This window comes from Gossypium arboreum, chromosome 10, assembly GCF_025698485.1.
Source record: "Gossypium arboreum isolate Shixiya-1 chromosome 10, ASM2569848v2, whole genome shotgun sequence".
In the NCBI taxonomy this organism is placed as follows: Eukaryota; Viridiplantae; Streptophyta; class Magnoliopsida; order Malvales; family Malvaceae; genus Gossypium; species Gossypium arboreum.
The window spans coordinates 131101250-131115917 of NC_069079.1; the positions used below are offsets into that span (position 1 = coordinate 131101250).

At 31.3% G+C, this 14668-nt stretch overlaps 2 protein-coding genes across 2 annotated transcripts; both read right to left on the bottom strand.

Annotated features, from left to right (window-relative positions):
* Positions 1–295: 295 nt before the first annotated feature.
* On the bottom strand, positions 296–4844 carry LOC108461712 (protein trichome birefringence-like 33). The gene is made up of 6 exons (XM_017761631.2): positions 4508–4844; positions 4181–4412; positions 2606–2783; positions 1880–2079; positions 1603–1761; positions 296–807 (listed from the first exon to the last, which is right to left on the bottom strand). The coding sequence occupies exons 1-6, from the start codon at positions 4695–4697 to the stop codon at positions 462–464; spliced, it is 1305 nt and encodes a 434-aa protein (XP_017617120.1). The 5' UTR covers positions 4698–4844; the 3' UTR covers positions 296–461.
* A 4076-nt stretch (positions 4845–8920) lies between these two features.
* Positions 8921–14184, bottom strand: LOC108461969 (uncharacterized). The gene is made up of 11 exons (XM_017761967.2): positions 13814–14184; positions 13186–13228; positions 12817–12870; positions 12642–12705; positions 12235–12291; positions 11538–11644; positions 11388–11426; positions 10121–10209; positions 9639–9717; positions 9459–9506; positions 8921–9358 (listed from the first exon to the last, which is right to left on the bottom strand). Exons 1-11 carry the CDS (start codon positions 13990–13992, stop codon positions 9278–9280), a joined length of 840 nt encoding a protein of 279 aa, XP_017617456.1. The 5' UTR covers positions 13993–14184; the 3' UTR covers positions 8921–9277.
* Positions 14185–14668: the final 484 nt, after the last annotated feature.

The window sequence follows — 14668 nt, forward strand, 5'->3', positions numbered from 1 at the left end:
TGGATAAAAAATTTATCAAAAAAAGACTGCTCTTTAATTTAACATACAAGAACTAATTTACTCATTTTTTAAATAATTGAAACAAAATACAATCTAATTCTTAATATAAAATCCTCTGTAATACTCTTAACCAAAAATTTCAATTTAAAAATTATCTTCTCCAATCACAGGTCCTTTGAATCGATTACAACTTTTATAAATATATTTATTATATAATTTTTTTCATATCTCGTGAGTATATCTATATATATATATTTATACATATATCAATACACTTTGGAGAATTGGGCCTCTATTATTATCTTACAAAAGCTCTTCTTTTTCATCTATTTTGTTGATCAAATGTTACCACCTCAAGCACCAAAACCTTGAATCAATGGCAGTAGTATGCATGTGGCTATAGCCAAAAACCAAATTGTAAAAGAATATTAATTTGATATATATAAATTCATGAATGGAAATTAGATTAAATCAGGATGGAAAAGCTTGGCAAAGAGAAGCTCATTCCAAGTATCTTGAAGTCCCGGCAAACACCAATGGATGCAATCTGCATAGCTAGCCGGGTTTGCTAGTTGCTCTGTCGTCAATGGATTCCATTGTTTCTTGTAAATTGAGGTGTGCGCATCTTTGCGGTAACTCGAGAGTTGTGTGATGTTAAGAAACGTGATGGGGAATTCGGATTTACTGAATTCTTCCCCAATCACTTTCATTATGCTTTTCCTGCTATCAGAACCCCAATAATTTGGGTCTGCGATAGGTGTTGTTTGATTGTAACAGTTCTCACCAGCCTCACCTCCCCAATCGCCCCTGCCAATACATGTGTAGTGTAAATTTTCTATCTACTAGTCTCAAACTATCACCTAAATTCTACTAAATTTCAGAACATTTTAATTTAAGTTCTAAAAGCATCACTACTGTACCAAGCAGGTCCTTTTGTGAGTCTAGCCGTCAATTTAGACATTAAATGCCACTTTGAATCTAACATGAAAAAAACATAAATCATTTGTGTTAAAGAACATACAATGTCAATAAAATTTAAGAGGATCATTTTTTTTCTTTTTTCTTAACAGGTCATACTTAGGTTGTTCATTCAATAGATACAAATAAATTTATAGTTTGATCCATGTATGTTAAGTATATGCCATCTCAAATTTGAGCTAGCATTTAACATCTAGGCTAATTGACAACACTATGGAAAGGACTCGGTTGATAAAATACTAATAGTTTGAGGATTTAATAGAATGTTTTAAAGTTTAAGGCCAATTAATCCAAATAGTAATAATAAACTATAACTACGAATAGACCTATCAATTGGCTGGTCGGGTTGATTACAGGTCGGATCAATTTAGGATCATTTCAAGTTCAAGCTATCTTGGATTCGGTTGTTTTAAGTTTTATCAATTGGGTTTAACACTCGAGTTTGAGCTTTCTTGAATTACTTGTTTAGACCATTTCAGGTTCATGTCATTTCTCGGTTTGGATTGCACAGGTCTAGCTAAGTTGTTAGGCTTACTTGTAATCAAATTGAACTAGATCAAACTCGTATGATTCAATTTATCAATTTAGACTTCCGAATTTAGACCAAATTTAATTTATACTCACTTTGAATGAGTAGGAGACATGCTGGTGAAGAACACCCTAGTCTTCTCACGATCCAAATTTCTGGTCACCCATCTCAACAAGCTCTTCATTGCCATACGATAAGCATCCTCAGTTGAGATCTGCATTATTTCTTTCTCAACATCCTTGAATGACCCTTTCCTGTCAGAATAAAACACACATACAAATCATCACAATTAAGCACACAAACACATATATGTTTTCCCCTAAAAGACAAAAATTAAGAAAAAAAAACAGTTGCGATTGAAATGAGACATACAAGATCTTCATGTCTTGGCCTGTCACCCACCACAAGTACGTATTGAAAACCAAAATGTCGACACCCTTCCAATGCCTGCCATGCTTATTCATCGAGCCTTTCCTCACTATCCTATCGGATATTCTATGAACTACAGCATTATCCGAGTTGGATTCTAGAAGAAATGGAGCCCAATAGAATTCTATTGTGGCATTGTAATCCTACACAAGAAAAACGCATATTAATTAACCATGCACTATGAGTTGGATTGATTTTAAGTCGGATTAATTCAAAATTTAAAATTTTAGAGTCATTTTAGTTCAGTTTAGATCAATTTTAGGTTTCGATCATTTTAAATTTGTATCTATTTCAAATTTAGTTTACTCGATTTTGAGAGTTGAGTTTTTTCAGTTAGGTCATTATTCAATTAATTTCAGACTGAAATCATTTAGAGCTTGGGGTTTGAATTTTTCATTCAAGTTTTGAAGCTTGTATGAATCATTTTGAGATTGTGTCAAGTTCAAATTTTTTCTTTTTAGATTCAAGTCATTTCGGGTTCGGTTTATTTGGATCTAAGTCTTGGTTTTTCCTAACTCGTTATAGATTCAAGTCTTTTCAAGTTTGAGTCAATTTTAAGTTCTAGTTATTTCAAGTTTCAATCATTCCAAGTTCAATCAATTCAAGTTTGAAGTTTGAATTTTTCATTCAAATCATTATAAGTTCAAATCACTTTAACTTAGAATTTACCTTGGCTCGAAAAACCGTGAGGGCATCATTATTGTATGTTTCCATGGATTTTTTATCCTCGGGAATGAGCCTATGAAGGAGGCAAACCATTGATACATATTGACCACGGTTCAATGAGTCACCCACAAACATCATTCTCTTTCCCCTTAGGCTCTCTAGCATCAATGTGGCATTGAATCTGTTAATCATCAAAATCTACTATCATAATTAAATTTATTTTCATGCTAAATAAACTACACAATTATAATTAATACGTACAAGTTACTACAATAAATGTATGTATTGATAATCAAAATATATCTATTTTTTTTACACAATGCCTAAAATTACTTATAGGAAAATAATGTGTTTCAGTGCATTCAACCCACATCCTCCTACATGTACAATAATGCTTATGTTAATCGAACTAAGACTCAACCGCAACTAATAATTAAATAAATTTAATATTTTAAATTTTTTTATGCAACTAATCGATTAATAGATTTATTTATAGGTTGAGATTCGAGCAACCACTCATCAATCGTGATTTGAATTCAAATTAAATCATAAAAATATTTATTAGTCAAATTAATTATAAAATATAAAAATATTTTTTAATATTTTAAAACTTGAGAACAGTAAAATGAATTTACTAATCAGAAAATAAAAATAAAAAATTCCTTTTTTTAAAACCAGACCAGGATCTGACCCATGGGAACAGGTCCCTAGACTTGCTTGCACCTGCTTGCACGTGTTCCCAACTCAACACCTGATTGATCCCACGTGGCAGAATGACAATATTACAAGCCACCACATCAAGCGACACGTGGAAATAATGAAAGTAAATGGGTCCCACTTTCTTAATATTTCCTACCAACACCACACCGACAACTTTTGCTTATTCCTATGGCCATATGACCCATCCGGTTCGGCACGTGTGTACAATCACGCACCCTGAACCGCCGGCCCTAGAATTTAACCCCACTAATTCGTAATTACTTCAATTTACTACCTAAATTCATCTTTCGTTTTACTTAAAAAATTTAGATACCAAAATGAAAATTTTGACAAAATTTAGGGACTTAGTTATAAGATAAACCTTAATTTATAGCTTTAATTTTACTAAGTCAAGTCAAGCCTACCAAGAAAACAACAACATCACTATTTTTAATCACATTTTAAATTTATTTCATAGAAAATTAAAATTATTTAATTGAAAATTGCAAATTATATTTTAACCCTAGGCTTTAATTCAATTTTATTATAGAAATTCAGTTTTTAATTTAATTTAGTTTAATTTTTTTACTTTTTATAATATCGATTAGTTTAAATAGTTAAAGGATGTAAAACTGAAACATGCAAACTAGAAGGATCAATAACAAAATTAAACCTATAATTAAAAACCCTTCAAAATTCAACTAAAAACCCAAGAAGAACAAGACAAAGTTCGTTTATGAATTCGGACAATTTTTCTATCAGTCGACAAAACAATGAGAACAAACACAAGAAGAAGAAGAAAAAATTCAGAGGCTTTAAATTATCAACCAAAAAAATAGAAAAATAAAATAAAGGGGCTTTCTGTGTAATTATACCTACCTAGGAAGATCACAGCCATGGGGTTGCCATCTCCATTTCTGATACTCAGTATCCGGTCTCCCATGTGTTCTACACGTTAATTGTGGCTGGATGTATGGACACTCCGATTCATCATAGTGAGGCCGAGTCAACTCGTCCTTGACCCACTTCCCACTGAATATATCACATCTTTCTTCACTTTCCTCCACCGCAAATGACGGCAGCTGCACCACCAACTTCTCCCTTTTCTTCACTAACCCCACAAAAAAAAATCAGCCAAAAAAACAAAGAGAGCTCGAGTTTTGAGTTTGAGTTGGACTGACTGAGTCAAGTATAAGATGAACTCACCTGGTGTGGTGGAGATAACTGGGCTGGGGATTATTGGGTCAACTCGGCCAAAATTGGCGATGGAGTATTCTCCATGGATGATAGCAATGAAAACAATGAAAGCTAATAAAATGTATAAGTAAGTTGAGAGACGAGACCTTCTAAGAATACCAGAGGATGATGATGTTGATGAAGAAAGTGGAGCCTTCATTTTTGTTCTTTAAAAGAAAAAGAAGAACAGAGAAACTTTTCTTTGGTTTTGATTGTTTGTGGAAGTTTGTTCATGAATAATTAATGTATTTGGATACCATAGAAAAGGGTTGAATGCTTTTATTAATGTGATGTATGTGTGGTGAGAAAGTGAAATTATATAATTTTATAAAAGGCTAAATTCCATTTTTGATCCCTCTATTATGATTCATTTTGATATCAACTGGCTAAATGATTAGACTATGGTTACATATAGCAAGTGTCACCTTCTTACGTGCCTATTTCGATCCCAACCCCACAATCCTTACATAAATCTCTTTAATTTGACATGATTTGGTCTTTATAATTTTATAAAATATCGAATTATGGCTACATATAGCAAGTGTCACCTCCAATGAAGCACCAATTCTAAAAGCATCATCTCACTAATAATATTAACTATTTGAACTAATACATTGTGAAATCAAAAGGTTCAATTATGTTGAATCAAAATACAAACACTAAATTTCAAATTTGAGCACAGTTGAGGGACTGAAATCAGAATTTAACCCTTTTGTAAAATAAAATAAAACAAAATGATTGGTTGCATATGATCACCAGGTCATATCTTTCTGTTTGTTCGCCACTTTCTGACATGTGAGGTTGGGATTTTGGGGGTTTTCTTTACTTTATTGTTTTGTAACAATTTAATTTAGGTGAATAATTTTTGGATTAACATTAATTAAATGGTGATTAGGTTGGGGATCAATTTGCTAACAGGAAAAAGTGATCCAATTTCTGTTGTAAAGACAATTTGCCTTTGCTTCAACTCAACTCAATTTTTGATTATAGATTTTGTAGAATAAGAATTTTTGATCGATTGAGTTTTAATTCAATTGACATAAGTATTGTTGTCAATATAGGAAGACGTAGGTTCGAGTGTGCTAAAGCTTATCATCCCCTCTATTTATAGGTTAGAGAGAAACTATGAGTAGTTCTAGGCATTGTGTCAAAAAAAAAACAAATATGATCAATTTTCGTACGAGTTGAAAAAATCAATTTTTGATATTCATCTAATTTAATAATTCATTGATTTTTAATCCAATATGTATTTGATATTCTTTCAACACTAACTATTAGTGCAAGGAAAGTCAATAATATTTATCTTTGTTTTAAGCCTAATCAGTATTCTTTCAACATGGATGCACCCATTATTACAATGACTTGAAGGGTAAAAAGTGGGATAAATAGTAAAATCATAAATGAATTTTAGTTTAATATGTAATTTGATATATAAATTTTGAATTTGTGCAATTATATACATAAAACTTGAATTATGGTTCATATGTATATAAAAATGATAAACGAATACATACATTTAATTTCATATTGGATTAATATAATTGTTTGTGGAAATTGAATCGATTAAAATTTTATGTATAAAATTGCACAAAATTAAAATTGATATATGATATTATATATTGAATCAAAGTTCATATATAATTTTGATATTTATCCTTAAAAGTAGTTTCATCATTGAAGATGTATTAAATTAGGGTTGCTTTAATTAATTAAGGGATTTAGGTGAAGATTTGGTAACATTTCAACTTCTACTTTGTTGGTTTTAAATGTTTTTCTTTTTCTTACTCTAATCCTCAACAAGAAAATAGGTGTTTAAGGTGTCATCCAATTGATATGATCAGCAACCCAATTGGGATGTATCAACTACAACATATTCCATATTCCATATTCATATGGAGAAAAACACTTTATAAAATTGAAGATTTTTATATTTTTTTGTACGATTAATATTTTAATAATTTAATTGTTGTATTTCATGTTCTTGCAGATTATGTTAGTCACGTTTGGGGTAAATTAAATTTTTTTGAACTATTTATTTTAATGTAAAAATTTCAACAGTTAAACAATGGTAAAACACATTATACTCTCAATGAAAATTTTGGGTTCAAACTTTGGAAATAATATTGTTGAGAGAGGCCACAAAGAACCTCAGAAAGATTAATCTTAATCTTCATAGACCATAAAATGAACATGAAAGATACATTGACCATACCCCAAATATATATATATAGAGAGAGAGAGAGAGACAATAAGTGGATTTTTTTAAAATCTTAATTGTACAAAAAGTTATGAATTCTCATACTATCAATTGGGGAGATCAAGTCACTCTAGATGTAGTTAATTCAAATTATTAAATTTCTAAGTCGTTTCGGTTTGAGTCAATTTTAAGTTCGAATCCTTTTAAATCTTGACTTTTTTTGAATTTGGGTCATTCAAATTTGAAGTTTAAGTTGTTGGTCAAATCATTTTGAATTATATTAACTTTAGGTTCAAATCACTTCAAATTTCTTGTTTGATTCATTTAAGATTCAATTTAGTTTCATATTTGAGTTAATTTACATTTGAGTCAATTCAGAATCAAATTTTTAACTCTTTATAATCAAATTAGATTAAACCGAATTCGAGCTCAAATTATTTAAAATGACCTGTCGAGTTTAACCCAAAACTGACAAATCTAATTATTATTTATTAAATGATTCCAAATTCAAAATAATTTATATTTGAATTTGGTAATTTGTACCTATTTGGTACCTAAATTATTTATTTATTTGGTACTTAAACTTGAAAACTATAAGCTAACTTGGTACTTTCTTTAGGTACCTGGCTAATACTATTAAAATACGTTGACATGGCACTAATGACCAATAGTATATTGACATGTGATAGTCTCACATTTTGATACGTACTAAAAAAACAAAAAATCAGAATTTATAATTTTTTATTTTTGCCCCTTGTCAAAATGTGAGACTACTATATGTCACAATGCTATTGATTATTAACGTCACGTCAGTATATTTTAACAGTGTCAATCAGATGTCTAGAAAAGTACCTAATGGACTTATCAATTAAGTCCAAAAATATTTTAAATAGTAAGTACCTATAAATTACCACCTCTATATATATGTTAACCCTTTTTAAGAAAAATTTATTTTGGCAGGTTGCAGAAAGTGGAGATAAAAGCTGGTCATGCAAAGAATGTAAGGGTATTCTCAATCTTTGCTTACTTTTATTATGAAATTAGCATAAAATGCATTCAATTATCTTATATGGGGAGAGAGGCATTTTAAAGTAGCTCGTGTTACACAAATTGAGATTTTAAAATTTACCAAAGTAGTAGTTATAGAGGTTAAGTGAAATAGTAAAGGTCTCTCTTACCTTAATTAATAGTCAAGAATTCGATTCTCATCTTGAGTATGAAACAACTTTAAAATCTGTGACCAATGTCTACACCTTTAATGGGCCTACAGAACACAAAAATTTAGATACTAAGCTCGCTCTAATGGATACATGATAATGGAGAAAGAGACTTCACAACTTTAGAGGTTAATCCTTTTCCATTAAATAGATGTATTTGATTGCAATTCGTTTTCTGCTTAACTGTATAATTTTCGTTTTTCCAGTTAGGTATTTAATCTTCTTTAGTAACATTTTTGGGACCACATATCCTATTTTTATTGGACTGGCCGAGGTCATGTTTAGGGTAAGACGAGACTAAAATAATAGTTTAAGTATCATTTTGATAGAAAAGAAAAAAAAATTTAAACACTTGACTTTAAAATATATTTTCTCTCAGTTTTGAAAATGAGAAAATTAATCTCTTAAAAAATTGGATCAATTTAATCCTCAGTAAATTTTAAAAGCGAGTAATTAATGACAATTAATTAGAGCATTAATGTCTTTCATCAATGGTACATAAGTTTGATATAATAATAAATTTAATCCTCAATGTTTACATATTTTGTTAATTTGATCTTGATTTTAAAAATTCAATATATTTAACTTTAGCATTTACACATTTATAAAAATATTGTAAGCCAAATTTGTTAAATCATTACCAAACTGATACAATATGTAAATTATGAAAGTTAAATTTATTATTATACCAATCAAATTTATGTAAAATTGATAATAATAATAATAATAATAAAACATTGATGCTATGATTAGTTGTCCTTAATTGCTCACATTCGAAATTGACAAGGATTAAATTGCTTCAATTTTTTTTAGAGAGGCCAATTTACTCAATATCAAAATTATAATATCCAATTTTGCATTTAAGCCAAAAATTAAAATTCCTAGATTATGGCAAACTCACGATAGGAGTAAAAAAAAATTATGTAACAAAATGTAACCTGTAAATTCGTGAATAACCGAAACAAGGAATTACTTAAAACACGAAAAAAATAACAATTTTCTCAATGCAACAGTCATTGAATTAGGTTTTAACAATTCAAGCAAATTTAACATTGTACACTCTTATCAATTTAAATGTATAACTATCCCTAGTAAGAACAAAGGGAATGAAGATTCTACTATTAATTAGTTGTTCTCCGAGTAAACTACTCTTTCAACACTGGAAAAAATCATCAACTTCAATTAACAAGAGGCGTATCATCGGAAAACCGATTCCCTGTGCAATCATATTAGCAGTTTGGAACTTACTGGGAACAAAGGGTTCATGACCAAGCGATCTCAAAGCTGGTTTACATCCTATGAACGCGGAACCAAAATTGCAAGTGCTCAAGAATTGACTGGCGAATAGGAGTTTCTGTGACTGGTTGAAGGTCCACTAAACTGTCGTACCAAAGAGGAGAAAAATATCTGCAAGAATGATAACATGTACTATTGTAAGACTAGTGGGTTTTGGCTTGGCTCGTTTTTATTGCTTGTGCGGTTGAAAATAGCGAATAATGAGAGGTACCTGAGTTCTATGTGGTAAGCTAGCCCACAAATCCAAGTTTGGAACTGCCTGAAGAAAGTAGAGCAAGGATATAACAGAAGTTAGGAAAATGGTGAGTCGATCGAGGCAAGACAAAGTACCAAGTACCGACTTTTGCATAGAACAAACAGAGAATTTTAAGAGAAAGCACTAAAAACTTACTTCTATACCGTAAACTCCAAGGAAAAAATATCGATAAACTGTACCAGCAAGCAGATAGGCTCCAAAGAGGCATATGATACTACAAAAAGAGAGAGAGTGAGAGAGAGAGAGAGAAGTCAACCAAGAGACTCTTTTAGAGCTAAAACTGTTGTAGATTATTATTAGGCATAATGATAAGTTTAGCCCTCAGTGTTTACATCTTTTGTCAATTTGGCTCTTATTCTTTCTTTGAGCTAAATTTGGCCATAGACTTTTAAAAAAAAGTGAATTTGACTATCAACCTTTCAAAAAAAGTTGAATTGTCGTTTTTTTAATGGGAATTCGGACTAAAACATTAAAATTTTAAACACAACTCGCATGGCAATCTGCATATATGTTAATGACCAAATTTAGCTCAAAAAAAATAAGAGCCAATTTGACAAAAGATGTAGAGCTAAATTTATCATTATACCTTATTATTATTGAAGTAGTAAAAACCTTACATGATTAGCAAGGTGCCAAACCAGCCAAACCCTTTCCCACCAATGGATATGACTGTTGCACAACCAGAAGGATGCCGCAGCGTTGTAGCCTATCAAAAGTAAGGAAACAAACTTGAAACACCAGAGATGACAAATAAACCATTTGTCAAATGCGAGGAAACAGAAAAGTTATCAATATAATAGATATCGCGCTCTCTATTGAAAGTCTTTCAGACATAGAGATTTGTACTCTGATAACTAAGTATTCCCGAACTCGAGAAAAAGTAAGCATCCTCATCTTTCTCAAATGGAAACTATATTCCTTTATTCTATCTTTGCCATACTACAAAAAATTTTCTTTGGCCAGACAGGTTGATAAGAGACACCTTTTTGTAGACTAAACCTCAATTATTCGTAGGCAACTTAAGCTTAAACACGAATAACCTTACCATAACTAGGAAAAAGAGAACCTAAGTGTTCCAATCTGAATTCAAAACCACAACATTGAGACAGTCAATCGGTTGGATGGATGAAAACCACCATTTATGGTAAAAGCTATAATCCTCAGCCCTAACATAAAGCTAGAAGCCTAGAACCCTCTGCTCATATTTCTGAAAATGCATTGGACGACACTCACTCGTCCTTTCTTCCCTTCCCCATTATTTCTAGAGTAGTGGTCAAATGAAATAGGGGACAACCAGGGTCAAAGTACTATGGAGGCCCTTGTACTAGGAGTCAGATTGCATTTTGACCCCTCTACCTCTACTCAAAAAAAGGGCAAATTGATCCCTGTACAGTATATCAAAAAACAAATTGATCCTTTTTGTTAATTATCATTTTTTTGTACTGTTAAAAACCAACATTACTGATAGAATAACCAGATAGTGACAAGTGGCGTGTCACGTATACCTCATGCTTATATACAAAGACCAATTTTTAATAGTAAAAATGGACAAAATTTTTAACAAAATGACCAGTTTGCTCTTTGATCTAATGTACAGGAACTGATTTGCCCATTTTTTGAGTAGAGTGACCAAAATGCAATCTGACTCCTAGTACAAGGGCCTCCATAATACTTTTACCAATAGCCAAATTATTTTATAAAGTAACATTTGCAAAAGAATTTAAAATGACTGGTTATAGAATAATATATCACAAAACTGCACTTCTTGGACACGATGTAATGCATGTGCATCTATATTCAAGCATATACATACTCACCACATACATGATGTTTGGTTAAAAATATCATCAAGTATATCAGAAACTAAGTTTGCTAGAAACTTACATAATCACAAGTCCCCAGTTTCTCCACTGAATCTGGCCCCTGTTAAAAACAGAATGAGGTATAGATATATGTCATAATACAGGTATTTGCAACTCTAGAGAATTTCTATTTGATCAAATTCAGCATAAACATTGTGGTAAACGATCTTACTTGAGCTCCATTTGAATCACAAATGATTGAGACCGAGAGTGAACAACTGGGATCTTTTCCACTGCTTGACATTCTAACGATGACACCTTTGAAAGGGTTCTGCTTGTCTGTCATGTAAAAGGTGATAGAGAAGTCAGTATTACCAAACTGCATTCATACAAATAAGCATGAAATCGACTGCCTCCTAATAGCACAGCACTATGGAAAGTGAAAGAATTTCCATTTTGAGGCTAAGTTAGAGTGTTAATTTTATTTACTAAGGCCTGGACACAATTGAAAGACACCTACAAAATAAAAGGTATGGTAAAAGTACCATAGAGGCCTCTGCACTAAGAGCCAGATTGCATTTTGCCCCCTTAACTCAAAAAAGGAGCAAATTCATCTCTGAACATGAGATCAAAGAGCAAATTGGTCCTTTCTGTTAAAAATCGCATCCTTTTGTACTGTTAGAAACTGGTGTGGCTGATAGAATAACCAGATACACATGGCATGTCATGTATAACTCATGCTGATGCACATAAACCAGTTTTTAATAGTAAAAATAGATGAAATTTTCATCAGAAGGACCAGTTTGTTCTTTAATCTAATGTATGGAAACTGATTTGCCCAATTTGTAAGTAGAGGGGCCAAAATGCAATCCAACTTCTAGTATAGGGGCCCCCATGATACTTTTACCTAAAAGCTATCTTTGACTTACCAAGGATGCTAACATTTGTACTTGAAGCATGTCCAAGAGTAGAACATACTTGATAACCTACATGAACCACAGAGATTCAATTAGAATTAGACAATTTAACATACTGAATTTGTTAGCAAGGCAGGAAAATCTTTGGTATCCTACATGAATATGAAGTTTCTACCATGTTGTCAATAACGCATATATAAAAGAATATTGTAAATTTCAAGTAATCCAAATGTTAAGCAGCAATCCACTCCAAAGAGAAACAAAATCACACATTTTTAGCACCGTTTTTTATTAGACTCTGATAGGTTACGGTTTAGAAAAGATAATATTAAGTGACAATGCCTAAACAGAGAGTGATGGGCCACTAGTAACAAAGAATCTGCTAACTAAATGCAAGAAAATCAGCAAAAAATGTTTACCTCCAGCATTTCTAGCCGCTAACGCACTACATTCCGTTCCACACCGTGATGGACCTCCACATTCCTAAAATGTCATAAGACAATCAAATAAATAATTACCACCATCGTTATTCTGAATCCTTCCACGATCAGAATGTAAACAATAAAACTCTGATAAAATTAATGAAGTAATTACCGAGCACTGAGCACATCTAGGTGGATCATGGTTAAAAAGCATTCCACCACAAAGCTGCTCCATTAAGTCAATGAAAAGAAAGCCAATAAGAGAATAAGTTAAATTTATAAGGTAAAACATCCTATACTCAGCTTGTAAAAGACCCTCGAACAAATATCAGTAACAACTTATTGCCTCTGCTCAATAGTTACAAGTACTCTAATTAAAACGCACAAATGTTCTCGAGTTTAAACAACCAACAAGAATTTAAAAGCATACTTCAGTTGTTTAATTAACCACATCAGATTCCACATAAGAAGTTCATACTCAAAAGGAGAAAAACAGTGCTACTTAAACAAAAGTAATAAAGTGTAACCTGATGGAGCCAACCTGAAACCAAAGCACAGTCTCATTCCCCGCCACTTTATAAAACCTAACACATAGTTACACGAAATAAAACATATTTCAATAAAAATGGAAGCTGACCCAATCAAGATATGATAGCTTCCAATCAAACTAAGATAATCTGCAATTTAACCCAATTTCATTATTCAAACAGGTCTAAAGTTCTACTAAACCAAGAGGAACTCTCTTCAATTCAAACCAATTCCTTTATCACTTCGTCTTCAAACAATTATCCTTATCAACAATGATTGGATGCAACAGTAGCCAGCACCAAAGTTTCTTTTTAATCTCATAACAAATACAAAATCAAACTTGTTTAAAAACCATAGAAATTTCACTCTTTGATGAAGTTAATTATACCAAATTGCACCAAACAATTAAATTCAAAATATTCTAAATTAGTATAATATACGCATAAAAGGGGAAATTACCAAAATTTTCAACAACCTCGTACACTAAAAACGAACAATATAAATGTATGTATATATAACAGAGCATTTTACACTAAAATTCAATTAAAACAAAGTAATTTTAATAGAAATGGGAGACATTCAGATCAGGCAATAAAAGGGAAAAGCTAAAACCTAAGAGAAAGAGGGAATTAGTGAGTTACCCGTCTTCGCTGAGAATGCCATGAGGGAATTTAGGCAAAGGAGAAGCCAAGCTAAAGTTGTATAACTTGTTGCCGTCATTGAAGCTGTGTTCACAGATCCCAATGACTGAGATAACTCGGAGTTGAACCGTCAAGAGAAAAATCAATAGAAGAAGCAATCTCCGAGATTCATTTCCCATTATCAATTTATTCACTCCAAAAAAAAAAAATCTAAATTATTTTATTTCTTTGGTTCCTGAATTTCCTATGATGTTGTTTTGGTTTTCAGCTAAAAAAAAAGAACAGTGAAGAGGGAAATAAAATACAAAGCTGGACCGAAGACGACAAGCAGGGAAGGGAAACAAGCTTTCATTGCTGAAATTAAGAGGAAATTTTTGAACTTTGAGTTAATTGCTCAATTTCAACTCATGTTTTTGATTAATTATAATTTGACCCCTTTATTTTTAATAGTGCCCAACTTAAATTCATTAAAATATTAGTTAAGCTTAAAAAAGTTACAAAAATAGTTACTAAATTATTCGAATATTTTTATTTAAGTCATTAGGTTGTTAATATTTTTTTTAAAATGTTCAACTAGCGAGTTCCAAATAACTATTCGATGATTAGTACGATGGATCAATACACATCGACGAGTAAAACAACATACCTTAGGTCCAAGTAGTTCTAATGGTCAATGTCAAAATCAGAAAAGAAAATTATTTAAATTTTGATTCGTAAATTTGTGACGTTTAAACTATTTTATGAAAAAACTAAATTGTAAAAGAAAATGAAGAAAGCTTTCTAACTTAAATTGTAGTGTAAATAAAGAATACCAAACAATAGTGATTTTAATAAATCAGTGACTTAAATGAAAAT